General features: G+C 45.2%; 3 protein-coding genes across 4 annotated transcripts; 1 reads left to right on the forward strand and 2 right to left on the reverse strand.

Moving 5' to 3' along the window:
- Positions 1-484: 484 nt before the first annotated feature.
- vegfba (vascular endothelial growth factor Ba) lies at positions 485-11,503 on the reverse strand. Its single transcript, XM_071544749.1, has 8 exons — positions 10,578-11,503; positions 6,850-6,901; positions 6,511-6,707; positions 6,330-6,403; positions 6,160-6,195; positions 4,215-4,298; positions 2,800-2,976; positions 485-2,598 (listed from the first exon to the last, which is right to left on the reverse strand). The coding sequence occupies exons 1-8, from the start codon at positions 10,653-10,655 to the stop codon at positions 2,577-2,579; spliced, it is 720 nt and encodes a 239-aa protein (XP_071400850.1). The 5' UTR covers positions 10,656-11,503; the 3' UTR covers positions 485-2,576.
- Positions 11,504-13,210: 1,707 nt separating this feature from the next.
- dnajc4 (DnaJ (Hsp40) homolog, subfamily C, member 4) lies at positions 13,211-17,760 on the reverse strand. 2 transcript variants are annotated; one of them, XM_071544755.1, is made up of 8 exons: positions 17,700-17,760; positions 16,915-17,003; positions 16,518-16,642; positions 16,288-16,378; positions 15,642-15,823; positions 15,274-15,441; positions 14,671-14,757; positions 13,211-14,502 (listed from the first exon to the last, which is right to left on the reverse strand). In XM_071544755.1, exons 3-8 carry the CDS (start codon positions 16,607-16,609, stop codon positions 14,406-14,408), a joined length of 717 nt encoding a protein of 238 aa, XP_071400856.1. In that variant the 5' UTR covers positions 16,610-16,642; positions 16,915-17,003; positions 17,700-17,760; the 3' UTR covers positions 13,211-14,405. The 2 variants fall into 2 exon arrangements, with proteins under 2 accessions (XP_071400856.1, XP_071400857.1); XM_071544756.1 differs by lacking the exon at positions 16,915-17,003 and having other exon boundaries at positions 17,700-17,754.
- Positions 17,761-18,167: 407 nt separating this feature from the next.
- On the forward strand, positions 18,168-22,082 carry nudt22 (nudix (nucleoside diphosphate linked moiety X)-type motif 22). The gene is made up of 7 exons (XM_071544752.1): positions 18,168-18,289; positions 19,233-19,392; positions 19,538-20,186; positions 20,340-20,441; positions 20,992-21,089; positions 21,453-21,546; positions 21,771-22,082. Exons 2-7 carry the CDS (start codon positions 19,271-19,273, stop codon positions 21,930-21,932), a joined length of 1,227 nt encoding a protein of 408 aa, XP_071400853.1. The 5' UTR covers positions 18,168-18,289; positions 19,233-19,270; the 3' UTR covers positions 21,933-22,082.
- The last annotated feature ends 1 nt before the right edge of the window (position 22,083 follows it).

Below are 22,083 nucleotides of genomic sequence, written 5' to 3' on the forward strand. Positions count from 1 at the left end.
GCTAAATGTAAATAAAAAACATTATCATCTTTCGAGAGGTCTAAAATAAAAAACAGGGAAGGTAACAACAATGTTCTAATACTTGGTCATTAGTGTGTTATAATAAAGAGGTAGTGATTGAAGCATTGATTGACAAAGTTACGACAGACATGGAACAATGAAGCATGGAAAAAAATAATCTCATATCAATAGAGTCTAAGTACAAAGTTTATCATACTAGCCACTGAAACAAAGTTCTTTAGCCCGGAGCTGTCATACAGCTATTCAGACTATGGACTGCACACTGTTTCTGGCTGACACTCCATCCAAAGCCACTCTTCTTTAATCAACAGGATAGTATCACTCATTATGGGCATTCATTATGAGTCTCAGCCCTGAAAATTATATTTGGCCCATTGCTTACCATGGCGCTAAGACCTCACAATGTCGCTAGGAAACGGGACGACACAGGGTCTGAATAGGTGTCAAAATGGGGGTTCAATGGGCATTTTGAACATTCAAGGTAGGAAAGTCTACCTGGAAAATTGGCATATACTAGTGTTACTTCAACACATAAGTGAGGACTTAAAATAGACCGAACAGTTATCAAATTAGCTAGCAATTTCAGGAAGAACAACCACAACTGCTTGAAGTTAGCAGGGAAGTTAGTTGGCTAGCTTACTAGTTAGTAAGCTACTAGCTAGCTACTAGACTCTCGTTTTAGTCTGGAATGTTTTTCAGTGGGGAATCTGTGAAATGATAAATGTTTGTCTGATTTCCCCACCCCGAGTGTTCGAAATGGCCACCGTGTGAATAAGGTCAATGCCATTATGCGTTTTCTATGTCTTCGCGTCAACAGAGGCTCTGCTTCAGCTTGTCACGCTGACTGACAAGCTGTTCAACCCCTCATCCTTTCTGACACAGTCATAGTTCAAATGCCTGCTCCCAGTCATGAGCGAACATGGAGTTAAACCGTGAGATTCAGCCGGAATATAAACAAGTTATGTTCCAAATGAATAATACTCTTTCCATCCCGGCTCTACCCCACAACATAAACAGCCATGTTTTCCTTTCACAGCGCTGGGAACGGCTATTTGCTTGGTTTCTGTGAGCCACGGACACCACTGCCCCACTGATTATTTGAATTACACATTATAATGTATATAGTCTCCCATTTTGTGGCCTGTGTGAGCCGTCTCTGTTTAAATTGTATCGGTTTAGATGCAGAGTGTGTACATAGCTGGCCACCCAGTGTGACTCTTTATGCGGACGGATTAGAGATGAACAAAAACAAAACAAAGAAACATTCTGCAATATAGAACAACTTTTCAATCAACTTGACAGAACTATAACAAAATATAAAACAGGCGCATAATACATTATTTAATGAAGACATTGCAATAAACTGCAAATATAAACACCTGACATATATTTGCACACTTGATGTGGCATGAAAAAAAGCTTATGGTTACCTGCATTCATTTCACATTGTGTGTATGTGTGTGTGTACTCAGTAAGTATGCATGTATGTGTGCCTGCTATAGCACAGAGAGTGAGTGAGAGAGTGTGTGTATTCACGCTTGCAGTGTCGTCTGTGTGCCTGGTGTAAGTGTGAATGTTTGTGTGTGTATGTGTGTGTGTGTGTGTGTGTGTGTGTGTGTGTGTGAAGCGGTGGATGGCCGCCAGGCCTCATTATTGTCATTCTCCTCACTGCCCTGAAGAGGCAAACGGCTGCTTTCAATTGAGGAGCCGAGGAGAAGATGGAGACAAAAGGCCCAAATTAAACAAACGCCGGAAAAGCGGCTTGGAGAGCCAGCCTATGGTCGTATACGCTCTGAATGAGAGAGGAGAACGGCTGCGGGGATAACCCATCTGGGCCTTTCAGCGCCGGGACCACACAGATACACTCCGTCCCAGCATTCAGCTCAGCTACAGGTCCGCACACACAGGAGCGCCATCTCATGTGCACGGCCTATGTCCTATTGGTATGTGTGTGTGTGTCCAATCCCTCTCGTTGTGCAGTTTCCCTGTGAAGAACATGTCACAGGTTCCAGTGAAGGATCAATATATAGCATAACTCCATAAGAAAGGTCCTCTTCCATCGTTTCACACATCATCCCCATTGTTTTTGGATGGTATGATCATTCTTGTTTCCACTGCTCTCCTGTATAGATCAGAAGTTCAACTGCAGATCAAAAGCAGTTCTCTTTGACTGCAGATTCCACAGGTAGTTCTACATGTGCAACAACTGCCACCCACTTCCACTTCTCTCCAAGTCGACCCCTTGAGCCCTCCAGTGTGTGTGACTTCTGTACATACATGTACATGTGGACTGACAGGCTATGAGATGGCAAGACTGCACACACACACGTAAAACTATATTCAGGCTGGAATGCTTCACTTGTTGCTTTAGTAGAGTGGTGTTATGGGCTCTCGAGGGTGCGCACCCCCAGATATTTCTATTATTTCCTTTAGTGTGAGGTACTGGATGTCCTAGCGTCTGTATGCTCCATGGCATCGTTGCTGAGAGTGGGGGATGAGTCAGCGGAGGAGAGGTGGAGAGAAGGAGGTGGAGGAGAAGTGGATGGATGGATGCATCACGGCCTCACGGCGTCACATCTGGAACCAAAAGCAAAAGAGAGAGGAAGGGTTAAATATAAGATAATTTTGACCGATACAGTCTGAAGGGCTGATTCTAATCAATGTGAAATTCCTCAGTGGGTGTGATCCATGATCCTTTCCCATCAACCCATACATTTTGAATCACTGTCCCACAAGTCCAAGCAACTGTTTTTTCCTTTTTTTGACTTATGGACCGACCTGCAGCGCTGATGGTTGAGGCTCCGGCCTTTCCGGCTGCAGCTCTCCGCGCTGACGGTGCAGCGGCACCGACACGACGCCGCCTCCAGTGCCCACTTCCTCCCTCTGCAGGGGCGGCAGCGGGGCCCCGGAGAGGGAGGCGAGGAGGGGGGAGGAGGGGTCGGGACAGCGGGGGTTCTGGATGGAGGGGAAAAGCTCAAGTTAGCTGCAGAATTCATAGATTCAAAATGAAAAGCGACGGCTCGTTGGTGCGAGACTGCAACCGGCCCGCACCACGCAGCGTGTAGGCGAAGCGTCGGCGGTGACTAATGTGGGACGCGGCTCGGCGGAGAGGTGCTACACTGTTTCCTTATCCGCCGACAAACTCTCTCTGTTCCTTCCTCTCCGTCTGTTGCCATGGCTGTAGACCGCTCGTTGCCCGAGAGGCCTGCGATCTCTCCTCCAGAAGCTCGCTCGTTTCTCTTGAGGCTGAGAAAAGCCGCCTGTGTCAGCGAGTCCATTAACTGGAGCCGGTTCTGCCGCGGTCGTCCCAGGAGGCCCGGCGGCCTTAATGAAGTTACTCAATGAAGCAGAGAGGGGCCATCTTTGTTCGGATGCCGCTGACCACGCCCGCCGCTGGCACGAACAGAGGAGGTGGTTTTTGGGAGCAAATTAGACAGATTTCACACCCGCCAGAGCCTGAAAGAGGCCTGCTCTGAGTGATGGATGGGCTCTGAGGGACAGCGCACCCAAACCAGGCCCCCTCTGACCCCTGAGGCCGGAAATCACTGACAGCTAAGTGATGGGGAAGCAGATGAAAACATGGGGAAAAGACCGGGAATAGGACTCTAACTCTCTTCTTTCTTAGTGTTCTGGATTGGTTGTGGGAATCATATATGGTATGTGTGGTATAACGTGTATACTACACACACACACACACGCACACACACACACACACACACACACACACAGATCACAGGTCAGAGCTTCAAGTGTATCATAAAGCCTTGGTTTTGCTGTGATGACATTTGTATTGGCATTTTGATGATGATAATATATTGTTATTGATGATTGTAAATGTTAATGAATACTTGCTATGTATTGTATTGATGATGTGATTATGTAGCTCACCAGTCTTATGTGTTTGGTGTTACCCAGGGGCAAGTCCCTCTGGTGAACTTGATTTTTTCTATTGTGTTGATTGTTCTTGTGTGTGTGTGTGTGTGTGTGAGTGAGTGAGTGACCTTGCCTGCCGGGTGTAAAACAAATTGTCCTTCAGGAATAACAAAGACCAGATAACCTAGTTTATTCTACTGCAGCGGGGCCAACAGTATCTGGATAATATGGATTTACACAAGAGGAAAACTTGATCTTAAACTGCATGAGAGCAAAGGTTTGTGATTAGACTAACAGTATGCAGTGAATACTCAACTTACGCAGTTTCCACGGTTGCAGTTTTCTTCTGTTTGGGTTTGCCCCTCTCCTTTTTCCTGCCTTTCCTTGTCGGCTTGGGAAAGGGCCTGGGAATTACAAACAGACAGAAATGTCAGGATTTCATATCACACATCTGTTGGAACTTCAATCACACCTATCCTCCTCCTATTGAGTGAAATCAATATGAATATTGGTTCCCTCAACTAATATCAAAGTGTATCGATTTTGGTTTTCCTGGTTTCATTTGTTTTGAAAGTTGCTCTCTCTCTGTTCTTATCCCATCTACGGTAAACTATAATATTCTGGCGACACTGTTTCCCAACACAGTTCTGACATTGTTAGCAGAGTGATGCTGTTGTTGTCTTTGGAGCTCTAATTTGCTATTATGGATGCGTGACTCTGCTTCATCAGTCAGTGAGAGAGCACATGGCGGGGGAGATAACATCGTCTCTATGGTGACAACAGGATGCGGGCCGTCCCGAGGGATGCTGGAATAGAGTCACACAGAGGCTAACTCGCTGAGGGGTACACTACACACACACACACACACACAAACACACGAACACACACTTATACTAACATGTACAAGCACACGCATGCTCACATGCACAAGTACATACAGTATGCAGACATTCACTGAAACCACACGCAGTTATAAACGCATATACATGCACCCTGCTTGAAGTAAAAACACACACACCATACACACACACACACACACACAAATTTGAATCCCTTATTTATGTCCCCATCCTAACAGGAAGCAGGGGGACATAAACATTGAAGATGCAATCAGATGATTGGCTGGCTGGACCTGCCAGTATGAGGCACACACACAAACAAACAAACATCAGGGATCCAAACAGCAAAGCCTCTGTCACTCTGTACAGCTGTCAGTCCCAGCTGACATGGGACAGTGTCTGACCAGCTGCTGCTTCCTCCTGGACACAAGGGTTTCTCAAAATGTGTCTGGTCAAGAACACTTAAATTGATACGGATTAGGTCAGACAAAATCTTTGATGGAAGCCAGTTAAGGCCTGCTGTGAGAACAAATAAAACCATTACTGCACTTGACTATGCATTTATATAGAAAGGAATGATAGGCATATGATGGTTTAAAGCCTAACGTTACTGAAATACTCATCGTGCATCCCTTATTGATTTTCACATTCCACTGAATTAAAAAATGTTAGTTTACGCTGTTCCGTTTCTATGGTGACGACCAACTCACATACTGTTAGCTTGACTATGAGGCAAACTGACAGTTGATTATGTGTGTTTAGGGCTGAGTATTCATTTTCAACTGCCATGGGATGAAAAGAACAGGAGAGACGAAGACTGAAACAATCAGCATGTTCGCTATCCCAGAATATTATATATATACTGTATATTATATATCCCAATAAAAAAAGCACTGAAATGCACTCATTTAACCGGCTTTGTTTTGTTTCCTTTATTGTCTCCTATTGCATATTTACCCAAACTCTTACAGCAGGGCCAGTGTGCATGCATATTTTGAGGGTTACACTCTAATTCATTACGTCTTGGAAAACCAGGTGAGAAAGTGGTTCCTGTTCCTTTAACTAAACAAGGTAATGTTTTGATAGCCTGCAGTAACCCAGAGGCCGTAGATAATACATCCTGCAGTTACAATAAAGAGGGAAAAGAGACCCAGCCCCTTCGCCAAGCTGGCTATGGCCCTGTTCAAGGGACTGAAACAGTGACATTAGACTGCTCCTTATTTTGCTGCAGACCCCCTGAAACTCTCACATACTGCTGGAGGAGCCTGGACCCTACTTTCACAACCACTGGCCCAGGTTAGTGCATATGAAGACCAGCAGCATAGGACTGGAACACAGATCAAATGTCTTTGGATGTCAAGTCAGCAGCTCACACACACACACACAAAGAGAGAGAGAGAGATGGAAGGTGAAACAAATGTGGTACCTTGTTGTAGGTGATGATGGGAGCTGTTCTTTTACTCTGCGCACAAACACAACAGATTGCGTCAGTATAAAGGTACAGTGAGGACGATAAACAGCAGGTATACCGTGCATGTGTGTGTCTGTGTACAGACAACTAACGTGTGAATGTGTGTGTTTTATGCGGGTGCTTACCTGCACTCACACTGGCTGTGCTCGACGAAGGGCAGTTCAATGAGCTCGTGCTTCATGAAGGAGGTTCTCATCAGCTGCAGAAGCATCCGGAACAATCACATGTAAGACTGCAAGCATCTTCTCAGGGTTGAACTTTACTAACCTTAATCTTCCACTGGTGTGTGTCTGTGTGTGTGTGTACCTCCATGGTGAGCGTGTGTGTGAGCGAGGGAACACACTCCAGGGCCTCGTCGGCGCAGCAGCCCCCGCATCGCCTCACCGACACGCAGGCCGGGACGAAGAGGTGGTGCGTCTCCCCCGGCAGCTCCCGCCACACCTCCACCAGGGTGTCCCGCGGCTCACAGCCACTCCTGGAATACACCTCCAACCACCGCCGCACTGGTGGCGAGACATAGACAGAGAGAGAGAGAGAGAGAGAGAGAGAGAAGACAAGTCATTGGAGTGAAGGAAGGTATTTTGAGAAGAAGGGAGAAAGTCATAGAAATGAGAATAGGAGACTTTGCGGAAAAGGGAGGTGTACCTTCTCGACCTTCTCTGGACCTGGGGGAGTCTGCTGGCCGCCAGAGAGCAAGCTGGAGGGAGAAAACAATAGTCATGAAAAACTTTATTTGTAAAGCACTTTACGAACGAGACCAGTTGACCAATTAGATAGTGGAGGTAGGTGGTGGAGGGAGCTTATGGACTCTGAAAAACTTCAAGACCGATGCAGAGTTGGTCCTACATTTGTTGGACAGGTAAGCAGCCTCTGTCAAGCAAACAGCTCACAAACAACCTGTTGCTAGTAAGCGACTAAAGGGTGCTGGGTAAAGTGGGTTTGAGCTGCGAGACCTCTGTTAGCCGACAGCATAGCATCGCTTGCTATTGATTCCATCTTTTACTTGACTTGCTGTGTAATATTTCTGTGCCTCCCTGGGATGTTCTAAACATTTATAACAAGTTTGCAGTGAGACATGTTTCCTCTACACTTGACATTTCTGCACTGTAACACGACTTGGCTAGGTGGTGTCTGTTGTGAAAATGCCAGTTTTCATACTGTAGCTCAGGAACAGGAGGGGTGAGAGAGGTTGGGTGGAGCTGGGGGATTTGTGGAGACTTGTGGAGGAGGGCACACATTTGCTGATGTTGTTGTAGTTCCTATGGCTGCTTTTAGATGTTACTAAAGAGTCCACATTACCGATTGTTCCTTTAACAGAAGTGCAATATAACCAGTGATGTAGTAGTCAATTAAAAGGTGGGTAAACTATCACCCCCAGTTGATGATCATCATAAGGCAATAAAACACCAATATAAACAAAAACCTATGCTCATACAAGGTAGACGATTTAGATGCTATTTCCTATGATCTATACTATGAATTCATTTGCTATAGATTCATGTCAGCCTAGAATATTCCATGAATGAAAAGGTGGATCAACTGAGTTTAGATAGGTTTACTCTCCACTACATCCCTGAATAAAACCAAAGTGTAACAGCGCTATAGCAGCAATTAAACTGAAAGACCATGAACTCAAGTTTGTGAAAGTGTGTCAATTAAAAATATCATCATTTATCCAGGAAAGTATGTTTTCAGGTTGGCCTCACATGCTGAAGGACAGGGGCCTGTGTTTTGTCTCTATTTAAATTAATGTATCTTGCATGTGGTCATAAAATTGACCAACCATGTATCTGCTGCATGTATCTACTCTTATTGATCACTAACCAAGACTCCTTTCAGTACATGCAAAACCATTTTACACTGGTGATGTAATTATTGAGGAATTGGCAGTAACCTCCTGCTTGCCTTTGTTTGAAAGGCTATAGTGCCTATCGACTGGGCAAAGCATTTCCTGCTAAAGCACACAGCGCTGTTTCACGCCTGGCATCTTTAAACATGAATACCTCCATTATTTATGGCAGTAAATGACAGGAAGTGGGTGAAAAGTTGCTCTGAACTTGGATACAGTTTCTTTCGATTTTCGCCTGACCACATGTAAGAGGGTCTGTGTAGGCCTACGACAACTAACCCAGCATAACTGTAGGGTCCATTATTCAAAATATCCTACCAAGAATGGGCCATTTGCCTATGTAACCTCATGCTAAACAAACTCACACGCAACTTTTTGGCAAATAAACACTCCGATCAACTTTGATCAGCCAGTCACCACCATGGCAAAAGTGGCAATGACAGACTAAGCCGGCCCTATTTTCAACTCCGTCACCCTGTCTGAGGGAGGGAGCTGCTGGTTGTGTGGACAAGCCAGACCTGCTACCTTTGGCCTTAAGTCTACATTACCTTATGATGGGGTTTGAAACACTTTCAGTACACTGGTAGATAGCGGGAATATCTCCCACTGATGAACTATTACAGTATACAGTATCTGGACTTGAGTCTGTATGAGTCAGTCTGCAAGACACTGTCACTTCTTCATATACCTTCATATATATCTTATACCCAATATAGCAGCCGTTGTGGTAGATATTGTGTTCTCTCATAATTCTGATAGTAATATGATTTCAATATATTGTTCACTTCTTTCAGTTGATGTCAAAACTAAACTTACTGTAGTTTACTCACTCATATAAGCCAGTGATTTCCCAGTCTCCACTGGGAGGGAAAAACACACAGAAAGAGAAACTGCATTTTATAGCTCTCTGTTTCTCTCTCTCTCTCTCTCTCTCTCTCTCTCTCTCTCTCTCTCTCTCTCCGCTCACACACACACACAGAGCCATTATGCCATTATTTAGCCTATGTGTGTGAGGACCAAGGCCACTCGTAAGGGAATGTAGACTTTGTCCAATTGCCCCCCTTTAACCGCTCCGCCCCCTTTACCTCCCCACCACACACACACACACACACACACACACACATGTTTGCCCCACATTGATTCTTAGAGCTAGGACTGTGGCCATTTTGTGACAAGTAAGGATCTAAGATGAAGTATTGAATAAAATGTTATATTTAACAACTCAATGGTGTGTGTGTGTGTTTTCTGTATCAGTCTTTGAGACAGGGCTAAGATTATCTCCCTGGCAGTTCCCTAGTCACATCTGCTAGGAGCTGGCACACACACACACACACCCCACTGAGTGCCAGCCAGCCCAGTGCCATCTGCAGTGGTATTGCTGTCTGTCTACTGTCTAACACTGTCTAACTCCCAGACACTCCCAGAGCACACACTACAGATGGGCCAAGACCACAGTGTGTGTGTGTGATAGAGAGGGAGAGAGAGGGAGAGAGAGAGAGAGAGAGAGAGAGAGAGAGAGAGAGAGAGAGAGAGAAAGCCTATACCTAAAAAGCAACACCATCTCTCCCACACTAACTTGGATCACTACAGGAGGATGACCCATTTTGTCACAGTCAGTGAAGAAGTTGATATAAAAAGACAGTGTGTGTGTGTGTGTGTGTGTGTGTGTGTGTGTGTGTGTGTGTGAACAGGTGAAGGGGCTTGTCTATGTGCAGTGCTGCGTGCCGTGTAGTGTCTAGTTTGATGAATCAGTGGAACATGCAGCAGGACTGGATCCCACACCACCTCAAGGCACTGCCTGTTCTTGATAGGAAGACTCCAGACATAAATAAAAAAACAAGCACATGCAGGTCTGCCTGTGTGTGTGTGTGTGTGTGTGTGTGTGTGTGTGTGTGTGTGTGTGTGTGTGTGTGTGTGTGCTGCTCTGCCTTGGCAAATGACTATCAAAGGCCCATATGTCACAAAGTGGATCACATCTGCTTTGTAATACAAACCAGGTTTACGTGCCAATCACATGATTAGCTCATCAGTGAGGCAGTAATGCTGTATCAGGGTATGAGAGTGAGGCTGTAGTGAATGAACAGCCCCTATGAAAGAGAACTATAACAACCCTATAATATATTTTAGAAGGTTACTATACAAATATGACTTGAAGTCCCTATAGGAATACTATAGTGACAGGATATGAGAAACACCACAGAGATCACTATAAACTCACTACTGAGCACCACAGACACACTAGAAGTCCCTATAGGAATATTATAGTGATTTTTCTCAGTAGGGATCAGTCATTGGACCATCCTGTAAGCCTCTGAAGCGGCAAGCGTCAATGACCTAGGGGATAACTTCCACCATGGTCTAAGTTTCATACAGAAAACTCCACCAGCCATGCCATAATACTTTATGCCTTTCTAGTGATCATCAATGTAACTTGAAAGAAACAAAAAGACACACAATCAGCTCATAATGATGAGATGTGGCCAATCCACACCACGTCCACTGAGGTGAAATAGTCTATACATACCTTGGCATGGGACGTGGGTATTCTGGTGAGCAGCAGGAATTGAAACATTCCTAGAATAACTTGAAGCATAATCCCCATTGTGCAGGAGTCCAAGAGGCACGCAAAAAATATTTTTTTTGGACCAATCCAAAAAAAAAAAAAAAAAGAAAGAAAAAAAAGAAGAAGGTGACTTCTCCGGCTGTCTCCTTTGCCTCTGCGCCTGATCACACCCGCAGATCTCCCGCTTTCATTCCCCGGTCTCTCTTCCTTGACGGGACCCCCGGGGCGGCATCCTTATTATTACAAACTTTGTCTTGTTGCATTTGAGGCAAAATGATGGGACTTGCCCAGCCTTTGCCAAAACGAGCAGTCTATTCCCGATAATATAGGCCAAACCGGTATATAATCCCAACTCTACTAGCCTATTTGTTAATGTTACACTGGACTCGGCTATAGTCTACAATAATCTAACCTTGAATCTCCTGCCATTAGGTTTTCCATATGGAGACGGCATCAAATTCTAAGCTCATTATTTCATATCTAACCGCGGCACCCATGATAAAGCAATAATCCACTGATATTTTGGTGAGACTTGTATAAACTTTGAGTGATGCCCCCCTCCCCTAGGCTATATCTCGAATGCCGGTCAGGTATAATAAGCCGGTACCGTCAGTCTATTGGTCGGGATCCCATTAAACCGGGATCCGGGGGATCCGGGGTGGCGTGACTACAGGTCCATTTTGAGTCCCGCTGAAAGGTGGCGCGAGCATAAAATCCTCTCTGTCTCTGAGCTACAAAAAAATCCTCCTACTAGGACGTTTCTCCCCCAAAGATCCGCCGCTTTGACCCACGCAGAGAGGGACGGTGTCGCATATCCCACTCCGCGGCTCGGTCACAGTGGATCCACAGTGGAGCTCTCACTGAAAATGTGACGTTTCTCCCTCAGGGCGCATCTTCCCCGTTTTTTTTCTTTTATCCCCTTATAAATAAGCCTAGAATAAAATCCTCTGCTGACATCGCAGTAGCCACGGTGCAGTGATTGTCCGCAGAGTGGGAGAGAGAGAGAGAGAGAGAGAGAGAGAGAGAGGAGGGGAGGAGGGGAAGGGGGGGGGGGGTCTGGAAAGGTAGGAGTCTTCATTTGTTGTTGTGATCGGTTTCCTCATTTCCTTTGCCCTTGAGACGCACTCAGCGTAACCATTGCACTGCCAACTTTTTCCAGATGGGACGGGCGCGCTGGATACAGGTGCAGCCTACACCTGTTCCCCAAACTGGGGGTCCGGGGACACTCCGTGGGTCCTTGATGGGCCCCCCAGCTTGTGAGGAATATTATTTTTTTTTTTTACTATTAATTCACTCTCTAGAGGTTAGAACAGTGAGAGACTGTGGAAGGTTTCACTGCCCCCTACCCACCCACGCTATATCTAACAACTAAAATCCTCTCAGATGGGGTTTATTGGGACAAAATCTTATTACATAGAGGTGTATGGTCTAATGATTATCTATTTAGGGGTCCTTGACATGAAAAAGTTTGGGAGCCCCTTTTCTCCTTTCAATCTGATATTCAGCAGATCAATGATTTACCTCTGAAACTCAACTTTATAGATGCCACTCTTTTATCCAAATATTAATAAATCACAGGAAAGTGTTTTGTCTGTAACTCTCCTATATGCTCCCATCTATCTTTTGCCACACTTTGTTTACTTACACCTCATTAAACTACTTAATATTAAATTGTTATATGGTAAATATAAAATTCATTCAAACTGTCTTTATCGCTGGTTTATCTCAGTGTATAGCAGCTCCCTCTCCCATGAGTACAGACCTTGTCTTCCATCAGCCTGTGTGTGTGTGTGTGTGTGTGTGTGTGTGTAGGCATGCTGACAGCAGTCTCTGTCATTATGGTGTGTTTGGGTTATGAGAGGGCACTCACACGCCACATGAGGGTGAGGGCGGCTGCAGGCCATGCGGGGATAAGTTATCTCCTGCTCAGGCCTCAGCTAGCGGCCCACCGAGGACGACGAGAGACACACACAGCAAGGACAAAACAGAAAAGACAATATCCACCCCAAAACTGAATTCACATACTCCTGTGATCTGATACAATTCAATCAATACTTGTGAATGTGAACTACTCTTTCCCAAATCTAGAAGCCAAGCCCCTTTTCCATGATGTCAGCGGGAGACAAATGCAGGAACGGCTCTGTACCCAGGATGATTTCATAACTGTTGATACTAAAATGAAATAGAGCTCATATTCGGATGTAAATATGCAAACAAACATGCAATGAGTCCACAAAGTCAGCCTTCATTTTCCTGATTACTGAGATAATGGGAATAACTTCTGTATTCTGATATACTTATGATATACTGCTTGTCTAAAAATGGTCTTGCTCATTAAAAGGCAGTGGCAGGGCTCTACATAAAGTCTTCATCAAGGCCTCTTTCTAACTCTCCCAATCAACTGGGAAGAGGAAGTAAATTTAACTTTAGAAATGTAGCCTGAATTGAAATTATCAATAAAACTTCATGATCTCCCTCTTTTTATTGCTACCAATAAGATAAAGATAAGTAAGGAATTTTGGTTACTTGAGCAGTCTCTGCAAGATTTATCTGTTCTGTATTGTAGTCAGCCAAACCTGAAAGCACGTGAGCAAATTTTTTTTTATGAGAATCAGAGAATGACAGATAAAGCAAACAGGGAGTAATGATTGATGAGCAAAAGTTGGGCTTTTAATCTGTTTGTCACTGACATCCCTCCAGGGAGGAATTTAGGCAGTCAACAAAAACAAAAAAAACAATCTCATATCTAAACATTGACAAGGCATAACGGTAATGGTGGTTGTGACTACTGAAATAAGCAGCATAGTTTCATCAGCACTTAACCTGTCTGGGGTGCATCTTCCCATTCATTTGCACACTTGAATAATCTCAGTTGTTACGATAATTTGGCTACAATACATTACTGTCAACCTTTAAAAGTCATAATATGGATCATTTATTTTTCCCACAAATAGGGGAAAGCACACATGATGAGAGTACATCTTATCATGAGCGTGCTGGAAATGGCCGTTGTGGATCCATCTGAGTATTTGTACAGCATCAGGAGGGAACGTCAGGAGTTGGCAGCGATGTCCCAAGACACAGGAACTGGGAATGCTAAACAGGCCCAGCAGCGCGTTTCAACCAACTCCTCGAGTGTCTGGATACAGCGCCCTCTATGTGCCACATGGGGTGTTACTTTGATTGATACAGTTTCCTTCAGCACCAAGAAAGATGCAGGCATTACAGTAGTCTGTCTCACATGATGAACACATACGCTGGTTTGTCAAGTGTTCTTTGGCCCGCTTACAGAGGCATTAATTCACAGCTATCTGTGAGCCCCACATGCTGTGTGCCTCTAAGCACAGCGCTGAGGGAGGGGACAGTAACATGTTCCTGTGACTTCATTAGAGACAGTTTAACAGTGTTCCTTTGGCTCCTTTGTCCAAACAGCAGAGAGGGTTGTGTACAAAGCTGGATCCTTCCTGCTGTCTCATCACGTCAAAGAAGATACCGTTTATACATCATTGCTGTCCATCAGATCTCATTCTGTCCCGGCACATATTACTCTTGTTCACATTGTCCTGGACATAAGCAACCAGTCCAGGCCGGTCCAGCCCAGCTTGGTTAGGACTGAACACCTGTGTTACACCCGTGTCCTGTGTGTCTTCAGCTCCTCAGCATCACATGGGAGGACCCAGGAGTAACATGGTTGCATCAACACACGCTTAAGAAAAACATTCTAAAACTACTACCGCATTCAGTCTGCCCCTTTCCACCTGTTGGCAGTTAAAACTCAGTAGGAAAGTCCTACTTGTCCTCTCCCCCGGAGCGGATTTTGTATTTCTCCAGGAACTCGGCGTGTTTCTGCCGCAGGATCTCCGTCTGCTTCTTAAAACCGTTGGCTCTGGGAAACAGCACAGACAATGCCTTCAGACTCAGCCCCATGTATTGCACAACCAATCAAATATATGTTCAGGCATTGCAAAACCCAGTCAAATTGACTATTATCAACTGACTGCACTATCACAGAAAAGAAAAAACATAAACAATTGTAACTGGTTCTTTCACACACCTGGCCCTCTCTTTGGATTCATTATAGATTTCTGTGATGACTCTGTCTTTCTCGTCCATGAAGTTAGTGTGGATGTTTTCCAGTTTCCTGAGAGAGTTAGAGAACCACTTGAATTAGACAACCAACCAAACTTTGCATAACCTAAAAACTCAGTGATCCGCAGGAACACTGGATGTTCATGTTTTTACGACTTTATACAGCTGCTATAACAGATTTTCAGATCACAAAGAGTCAAATCTCTACAAAACAGCTGTGGTACCAAATCAGTGCGTGAAAACAGATATACATGGCGACAGGCCATGAGGTGGTGCCAAGGCACATGGCAGGGAGACGTGTCCACAAACAATCCCATTAATCTGGATATGAATGTGCAGCAGTGAATACTCATGAGTACAATAGTAGCAGTGACAGAAAAACATTAGATTGGGAAAGAATGTAGCTGGTAGAGAAATAAAAGATTCTGGGAAAAAATTGGTTTGTTTGATCAGCAAAACTGGAGCTTATTCAAGAACGATAATGATACATACAGTACTTCATTGTAGCATGTTGTTTGTAATGTCCCTTTATTAAGTCATCGAGTGCCATCCCGCCCAGGGCCTTTACCTGAAGAAGATCACGTGGGCTCCGATGCTGAGCACCATGGTGATGACACAGTAGCCCACCAGGCGGAAATTCCTCCTCCTCCTCTTCTGCCACTCCTCCGCTGTCATCTCCTGTGCCTGGGACTGGCGGAACTGCTCCCAGTAACGCATGCTCTCCTGGGCCTCCGCACTGACAGGGAAGGAGTGGAAGAAGGACCAAGAGAGAGGTGGAAAAGATGGAGGGAAAGTAAAAAAAAAATACACACACAGCAAACAAACAGTAGCCCACTTGCCGAACGGAACACCATCAGCCAGAGGTTTTCTCCCACATTGGAACAGCGAACAAACTGCTGTATGATGGTTTGTGTTTGAGTGTGTGTTTGTATCCACCTGGCTCTGTAGCTGCTAGAGCTGGAGGTAGATCTGAAGGCCTGTCCCCCGCTGTAGGGATGTTGGAGTTTGAGGTCATACTCCTTCCTGCTCGGGTCCTTGCTCAGCACCCGGTACGCCTCGTTCAGCTCCACAAACTGGCTGTGCAGGGCCGGGTTGGACGGGTCGCTGTCCGGGTGCAGCTGCAGCCACATGTGGAGGAGAGGGTGGGTTAGAGTGAGACTGAGATACAAGAGACATTACAGTGTACATGCACAGACACACATGCATGTTCTTTTTCTCCCTATTAAACAAATATGCGCATGTGTATGGTGCGCACACACAAACACACTCCCTCTCTGGAGGGGCTGGGGGGATGAGGGGGATGCCATGCACTTCAATAACGCCAAAACCTCAAGGTAAATATGCATGTACATCCTTGTTTACACAGCTCACCACAACATCAAAACAAACACTCATGTCCAGGCAGCCCCAAACCCCAACTGCACTGTGAGAAATGTTGACAATTAGACACTAGGCTAGGAAAGGTTGCCCCCATGTGGCCAGATAAAGAAACTACAGAGGATGACAACTAAGCAGTTGATGCAGAATCTCAAATTTGTGTAACAGGCATTCTCTCTGAATGTACAGGTGAGGAGAACCCTACCTTTTTTGATTTGTCAAAAAATGCATTTTTTATTTCCTCCAAGGTGGCATTAGGTGTGACTCCCAGGAGTTTGTAGTAGTTAACAGCCGTTCTGCATGGAGAAAGCAAAGAACTCAGTACAAGACAGTCATGCAGAGCTGTACAAAGCAGAATACCTACCAACAATCACTGACAACAACACACACACACACACACACACACACACACACACACACACACACACACTCTACCTGTGTGCTGAGCTCCGGGAGAGCAGACGCTGTCCGCTCTTATAGCACCATAGACAACTCTGGCACAGACGCAGCTGGGCCTCCAACTGCATGACGGAAAATTGAGGAGCTTCCAAGCAGAGGACCTGTGCCAAGAGGACAGATATGGCTGACACTAACATAGGTGTAAGGGAGACTAATGGGGGAAGCAGATATACAGTTGAAACCAGTAGCTTACCAACAGTAAGCACTAATGAAATAGAATGCAGTCCTTAGCCTCCAAGTTGCAGCCTTTAGTATTTTTTATAATTGCACTTTGAGAAAACAAGTCTACTGTAGTTAAATAGATGGTGGAAAACAACCAAGTAGGTGGAATACTTAAAGTTGGTGCTAATATTCTGATACTTTTCCTAACTACCTTTCAGTGGGTTGCCGTAGGAAATGGTTGTGTCAGCAGCTGCACTGAGAGGGACTCAGTGTCCCCTCATCAAATGACACGTGACGTAACTGTGGAGCACAACAGAGGAAGCTATGAATGAAATGTTTTGAGATGGGTTTCAACACTGACCAGCCAACACAACCAGCTGATTCTAGGACTCCTCTCATTATCTGTTGTAAAACAAACTGTTACAGATGCAGGGAATTCTCTTTGAGAGCATGCAGTTGTGTTTTTGTGGCTATTCACTAATCTTTAATAGCTCGAGCCCTTTGCAACCCACTTTTACACAATTTCCATGAAATATGAAGATATATTTCCAAAGGATATCAAACTCTCATAACGCCAACCACGAAGGGGCTGCTAGGTTTGTACATGCATATATGGCCAGATTTGTCAAGTTACAAACACACAGCTCTTGTGCATTTCCAGTCAGAACACACTGTTCTGTTAACTGGCAGTCAAGCTAACGCTAGCCAGGTTAGCTAGGCAGGCTAAGGTTAGTAGGATTTGACAGCCACTCTGTGATAATGTTAGCTTTCTAATTTATTAAGCTACTTATTTATTTGGTTCCCCATTAGCTTTTGGCTTGCCAAGCAGCTACTCTTCCTGGGGTCGACACAAAACAAGACAACAACAACATAACAAAAGTGTTAGCTTAGTGATTATCTAATTTAGCTGTGATCTGTGACAGATGGAGAGCGAACACGCAAACACACTAAGGAACAACTATAAACCAACAGAAGCAGAGAAGCAAAGTGACATACCAGCAGCAACTTAGTTTCATAACACAGTAGCGGTACAGAGAGGTCGTTGCATAAGTGTCTCCAGCCAGAGTCCAGCACCTCAGGTGTGTCAAGCTAGCTAGAGTGATTCCGGAAACTACGCAGGCTTTCCTTCAAAATAAAAGTGCAATTTAGTCACTTTTCATTAGAATAACTTGTTACTACCGTATCAACCGTAGGCCATAGACCAAGTTATGACCGGAAGTTTAGTTGGCTTGACACTGCATTTCACACACTGCTGCACATTTTTGTTTTGCCGGGATTTTAACCCTTTGGTTGCTGTGTTCACCTACAGGGGTGCAATGCAAGCTTATGCATTGTTCTATGGACCAAATTAATCTCTGGCCCAAGGATGTGGGTGATAATGAAGTATTATAACCTGGATTTGTACGAAGGAATGGGTGACGGGGAAACAGGTTCACACTCTTGACTCAAGATCACAGGGTGGCAGTAATGAGCATTTTTTGCCATCCGTCTGAAGAAGAAGAGGAAAACATTCTGCATTTTCTTCCTAAAACAAATCGAAAAGAACGTGTTTCCACCAAGACTAGCAGCATTACCAATGATGGATGGTAACGTAAATGAAGCTTTGACTACTTTTTAGTGCGAAATGGTATTTAATAGGTTATGATAGCTCCTCCAGCAAGGAGGTTTTATAGTCTCCCGGGCTTCCGCAAGTACACGGAGGGCTGCACGCAACCTGAAGCCGCGGCCACACTGATCCATCAGAAAACGGACAGATTACTAACGGATAGATATCTGTCCTTTGGGCTATTTACGTCAACGCTATTGTTTTAAAAACGCCTCTGATTTGCGGTGACGAATCCATCCGTCCAGAAAAAGTTAAACTGGGTTGAACTTTCTGTCCGTCAAAACGGACGGAAAGGAGACGGACGCGTCATCAGCGCTGCCCGGACAACGGACAGCTCTCATTGAAAATTAATTGAAATGAACGGAGACGGACAGACACAACCAAGGAGGTTCTATATGAACACAACGGATCAGTATGGCCGCGGTCTGTATCCAGCTCAAGGTTGTTCGTCAGCCTCATGAAACTTTGAGTTGTACCGTTATCACTGTAATCCATTCACAGCCGAAAAGTCTCATACATGTACACTGATATATAACGTCAACGAATAACATAAGTATAACATAGGGGAATCGCTACAGACAAGTTTTGTTGTTTAGTGACGTGTTAAAGTTCTGATTGGCTGAACCGCGTTCGAAGCCTTTGTAAACTCACCTGTGACTAATTGCACGAAAGTTGCCAGCCTAGGTTTTTTGGAATGACTCCAAGTATCCATGTATTCATAGTAATCCCATGATGTCACATGCATTTCCTACCTATATGGTGCTTTACCATATACACAGCTCATTTGATTACAATCACCTGTTATTTTCCTACTACCATGATGGGCCTTTGGTGATGTGACAGAATACTATGAATTGCATAAATAGAACTGTCTCTACTGTTGTTATTAATTCCATTGAATCAGTGCACCCTGTTTTATGCAGACGTACAACACTGAACGGTGTCACTGTGGTGTGAAGAGATGGGTGAGGAGGCCATTGGTAATCTCCAGTGTGAGATGGACCCCGAGGTGTCTGTGCTGCTGCACTGTGCGGCCTGGAGGGGGCTCCTGCAGTCCCGGGTACAAGTGGAGCTGTCTGAGAGGTAGGACCAGAAGGTAGAGGGTCCAAAATGGGTTCAAACAGTTGACAAAGGAATGTTTTAAAGTCATAGGCACTTGAATCAGACTCACTTTAATTGCCAAGTACAAAAGTTTCCAGAATTTCCCAGCATGTCTGCCTCTCCCCAGGTTTGACAGGCAGACAGATGCGGCTCTGGAGCGCCACATAGACGAGGTGTGGACAGAGCGGGTGTCCAGGGAGCCGTGGCTGTTCAACGGGGCCAAATTCAGGCTGCACTCTTTCAGCTTGGCCTCCTCCAAGTGTCCTCCCTCACCCGCTGTCTCTCCCAGACCCCCGCCCTGCACTCTTTCACCCCGAGGCCCCTGCTTGGACCGGGATGGTGAATCACACAGCAGTCACAGAGGGGAGGAGGATTCGCGTGACACCGACAATTGTCACAGAGAAAACGGAGCCGGTGTCCAACAGACAGCAAGCGCATTGGTACAAGCTGCCTCCAGCTCTGGCTGCAGTGCATCTGATGGTGTTACAGCGGATCTTCCCACACATGATCCAGAAGCCAGCCCTCTCCTCTCTTTGAGACTGGGCCTTACGTGCTACAAGGATTTCCTGGGCACCAACTGGTCCTGCCGAGCGGCGGAGCTACGTAGGCGCGGGGAGGCGGAGTTCGGGGATCCTCTGGCTCTACTGGCCCAGCCTCTGGGGGTGGGCGGAGTCCTGTGCACCCGTGACGGAGAGGTGGTGTTGATCAGGAGGAGCCAGAAGGTGGCGGAGGCTGGCGGGCTGCTGGACATCCCAGGGGGGCACCCGGAACCTCAGGTGAGGAAGAAAGAGAGGGATTGAGGAGGCATCTCCAAATCCCTAACCTTGCCTTTTTATCAAATTACAGCATGTTAAATTTCAGTGGGTTGAATCAAGCAATCAAGTCACCCATGTGTTCATCCCGTCACCGGTCTGTCCTGCCCCCCCCAGGCGGTGTGTGAGGAGCAGATCAGTGTGGCCGTGCTGCAGCAGAGGCAGGAGGCCGTGGTGTCGGAGCTCTTCTCCTCTGTGTGCGCCGAGATCAGAGACGAGGTGGGTTCCTCCGCACGTGCCTCGAAAATCCAGTTTCAAACACGTTGCATCATGCTAAGTTCATGTTTAGTTAGAAAATCCCTTAATGCAGCAGTCACTCCAGGTTTGTGATCCATCTATATCACTTCCTTATCTCTCTGTGAGATCCTACTAAGAGCTTTTTCACTTGGCTTGGTAGAATATAAACAAAAAGTTAAGCTCTAAGATTGCTGTATCAGAATGTAATCACAGTACTTTGAATTCATTTTTAATACAGGTGCAAAACTAATCAGACCTCCATCTTCTAGATTAATAGGTTTCCCTTCCCATCTCCAGTGCACTGATTTAATGAATTTATTCAAATGGAAAGTCCACCTTAAAACAGTATTCACACATGCTTTTCCCAAAATCTTGAAGAGTTTAATTAATGAACATTTGAACATGAACAATTCTCTCCCAAAGCTAGAAAGCAGAGAGCCAAGACCCAAATCCAGTATATCAAGAGTTATGTGAATAGGAGGCTGAAAGAGTTTGACACTGCATTGTTCACTTCTCTCCTGTCTGTCTGCAGGTGAATGTTCCTCTGAGTTTCCTTGGAGAGCCGGTCCTGATGGGCGTCGCTCTGAACCACACCAGCGCCGGCAGACCGAGCGCAGAGTTCTACATCAGGTCCTTCCTCTTCCCATTTTAATCAGTTATAACAAACTGTAGCACTGTTGCTTTTTTATCGTACAGGAATGGTTCTCAAAGCTGGGTCCTGGGACCTCCAGGGGCCCTTGAGGGGGTTTCTTAGCAAAATGATGAAGTTTAATTTCATTATTATGTAATTCACTAGAAATTATCCCAATTGGAGAATGTATAAGAATGACTCTTCTAATCATAGGTTTCACTCTCACCAATATTATCTACCCACGTACAGTGTAGATAGACAATTCAAAACTCTATCAACAGCAATCTTCCAATATGGAGTCCGGAGGTCAAAACTGGAGCTCATATCCAACCGTTGAGATGTGTATATCTGTGTGTCTCCAGCTGCTCATTAACCTCTGATGAAGTCAGAGAGCTGTACTGGAGAGGAGGAGCGGAGGCCCACGAGTCAACAGACATCGTCTTCCTCAGCAAAACAGTAAGGAATCAGTACTTAGAAATATATGAAGTGTATGCATGGCACCACCAGAATAAGCGTTCAAGAACTGTCAAATGTATAGCAACATCTGGATCTAAGAATTGTATCTTACAAATTAAGAAATTCAAGAAAAATATTTGAAAACACCTAAAAAGACGCTTGAAACATCTTAAAATGTAAAATACTTGGATGTTTGCATGGTAATGTGTTTGTGTGATTTGAAGGACGTGTTGCGGCTGGACAGGAGCAGCCCTCTGTGGTCAGAGCTGTGTCCTTCAGCCAAGGGAGCAGTGCTGCTCTATCAACTGGTGATGCCTGACAGACAGCAAGACAGCAGCAGACGATCTGACACTCAGGATAACACACCAGACCGCGGATCCAGATGACCAAATGTACAGAAAGAAACAGTTTCATCAACAAAGCTCATGGCTTTATTACTCTTTGACCTGTACAGTTTTTCAAGGCTGTGCAAAACATATTTTTCTTACATTTGTACAGTGTACAGTAAAAACTCTATTAAATTTTTCAAACGTTTGT

Source organism: Centroberyx affinis, unplaced genomic scaffold (genome assembly GCF_046629955.1).
Source record: "Centroberyx affinis isolate AG114_WGS23_722 - 3 ecotype Tasmania unplaced genomic scaffold, CSIRO-AGI_Caff_v1 ptg004649l_1, whole genome shotgun sequence".
Taxonomy (NCBI): domain Eukaryota; kingdom Metazoa; phylum Chordata; class Actinopteri; order Beryciformes; family Berycidae; genus Centroberyx; species Centroberyx affinis.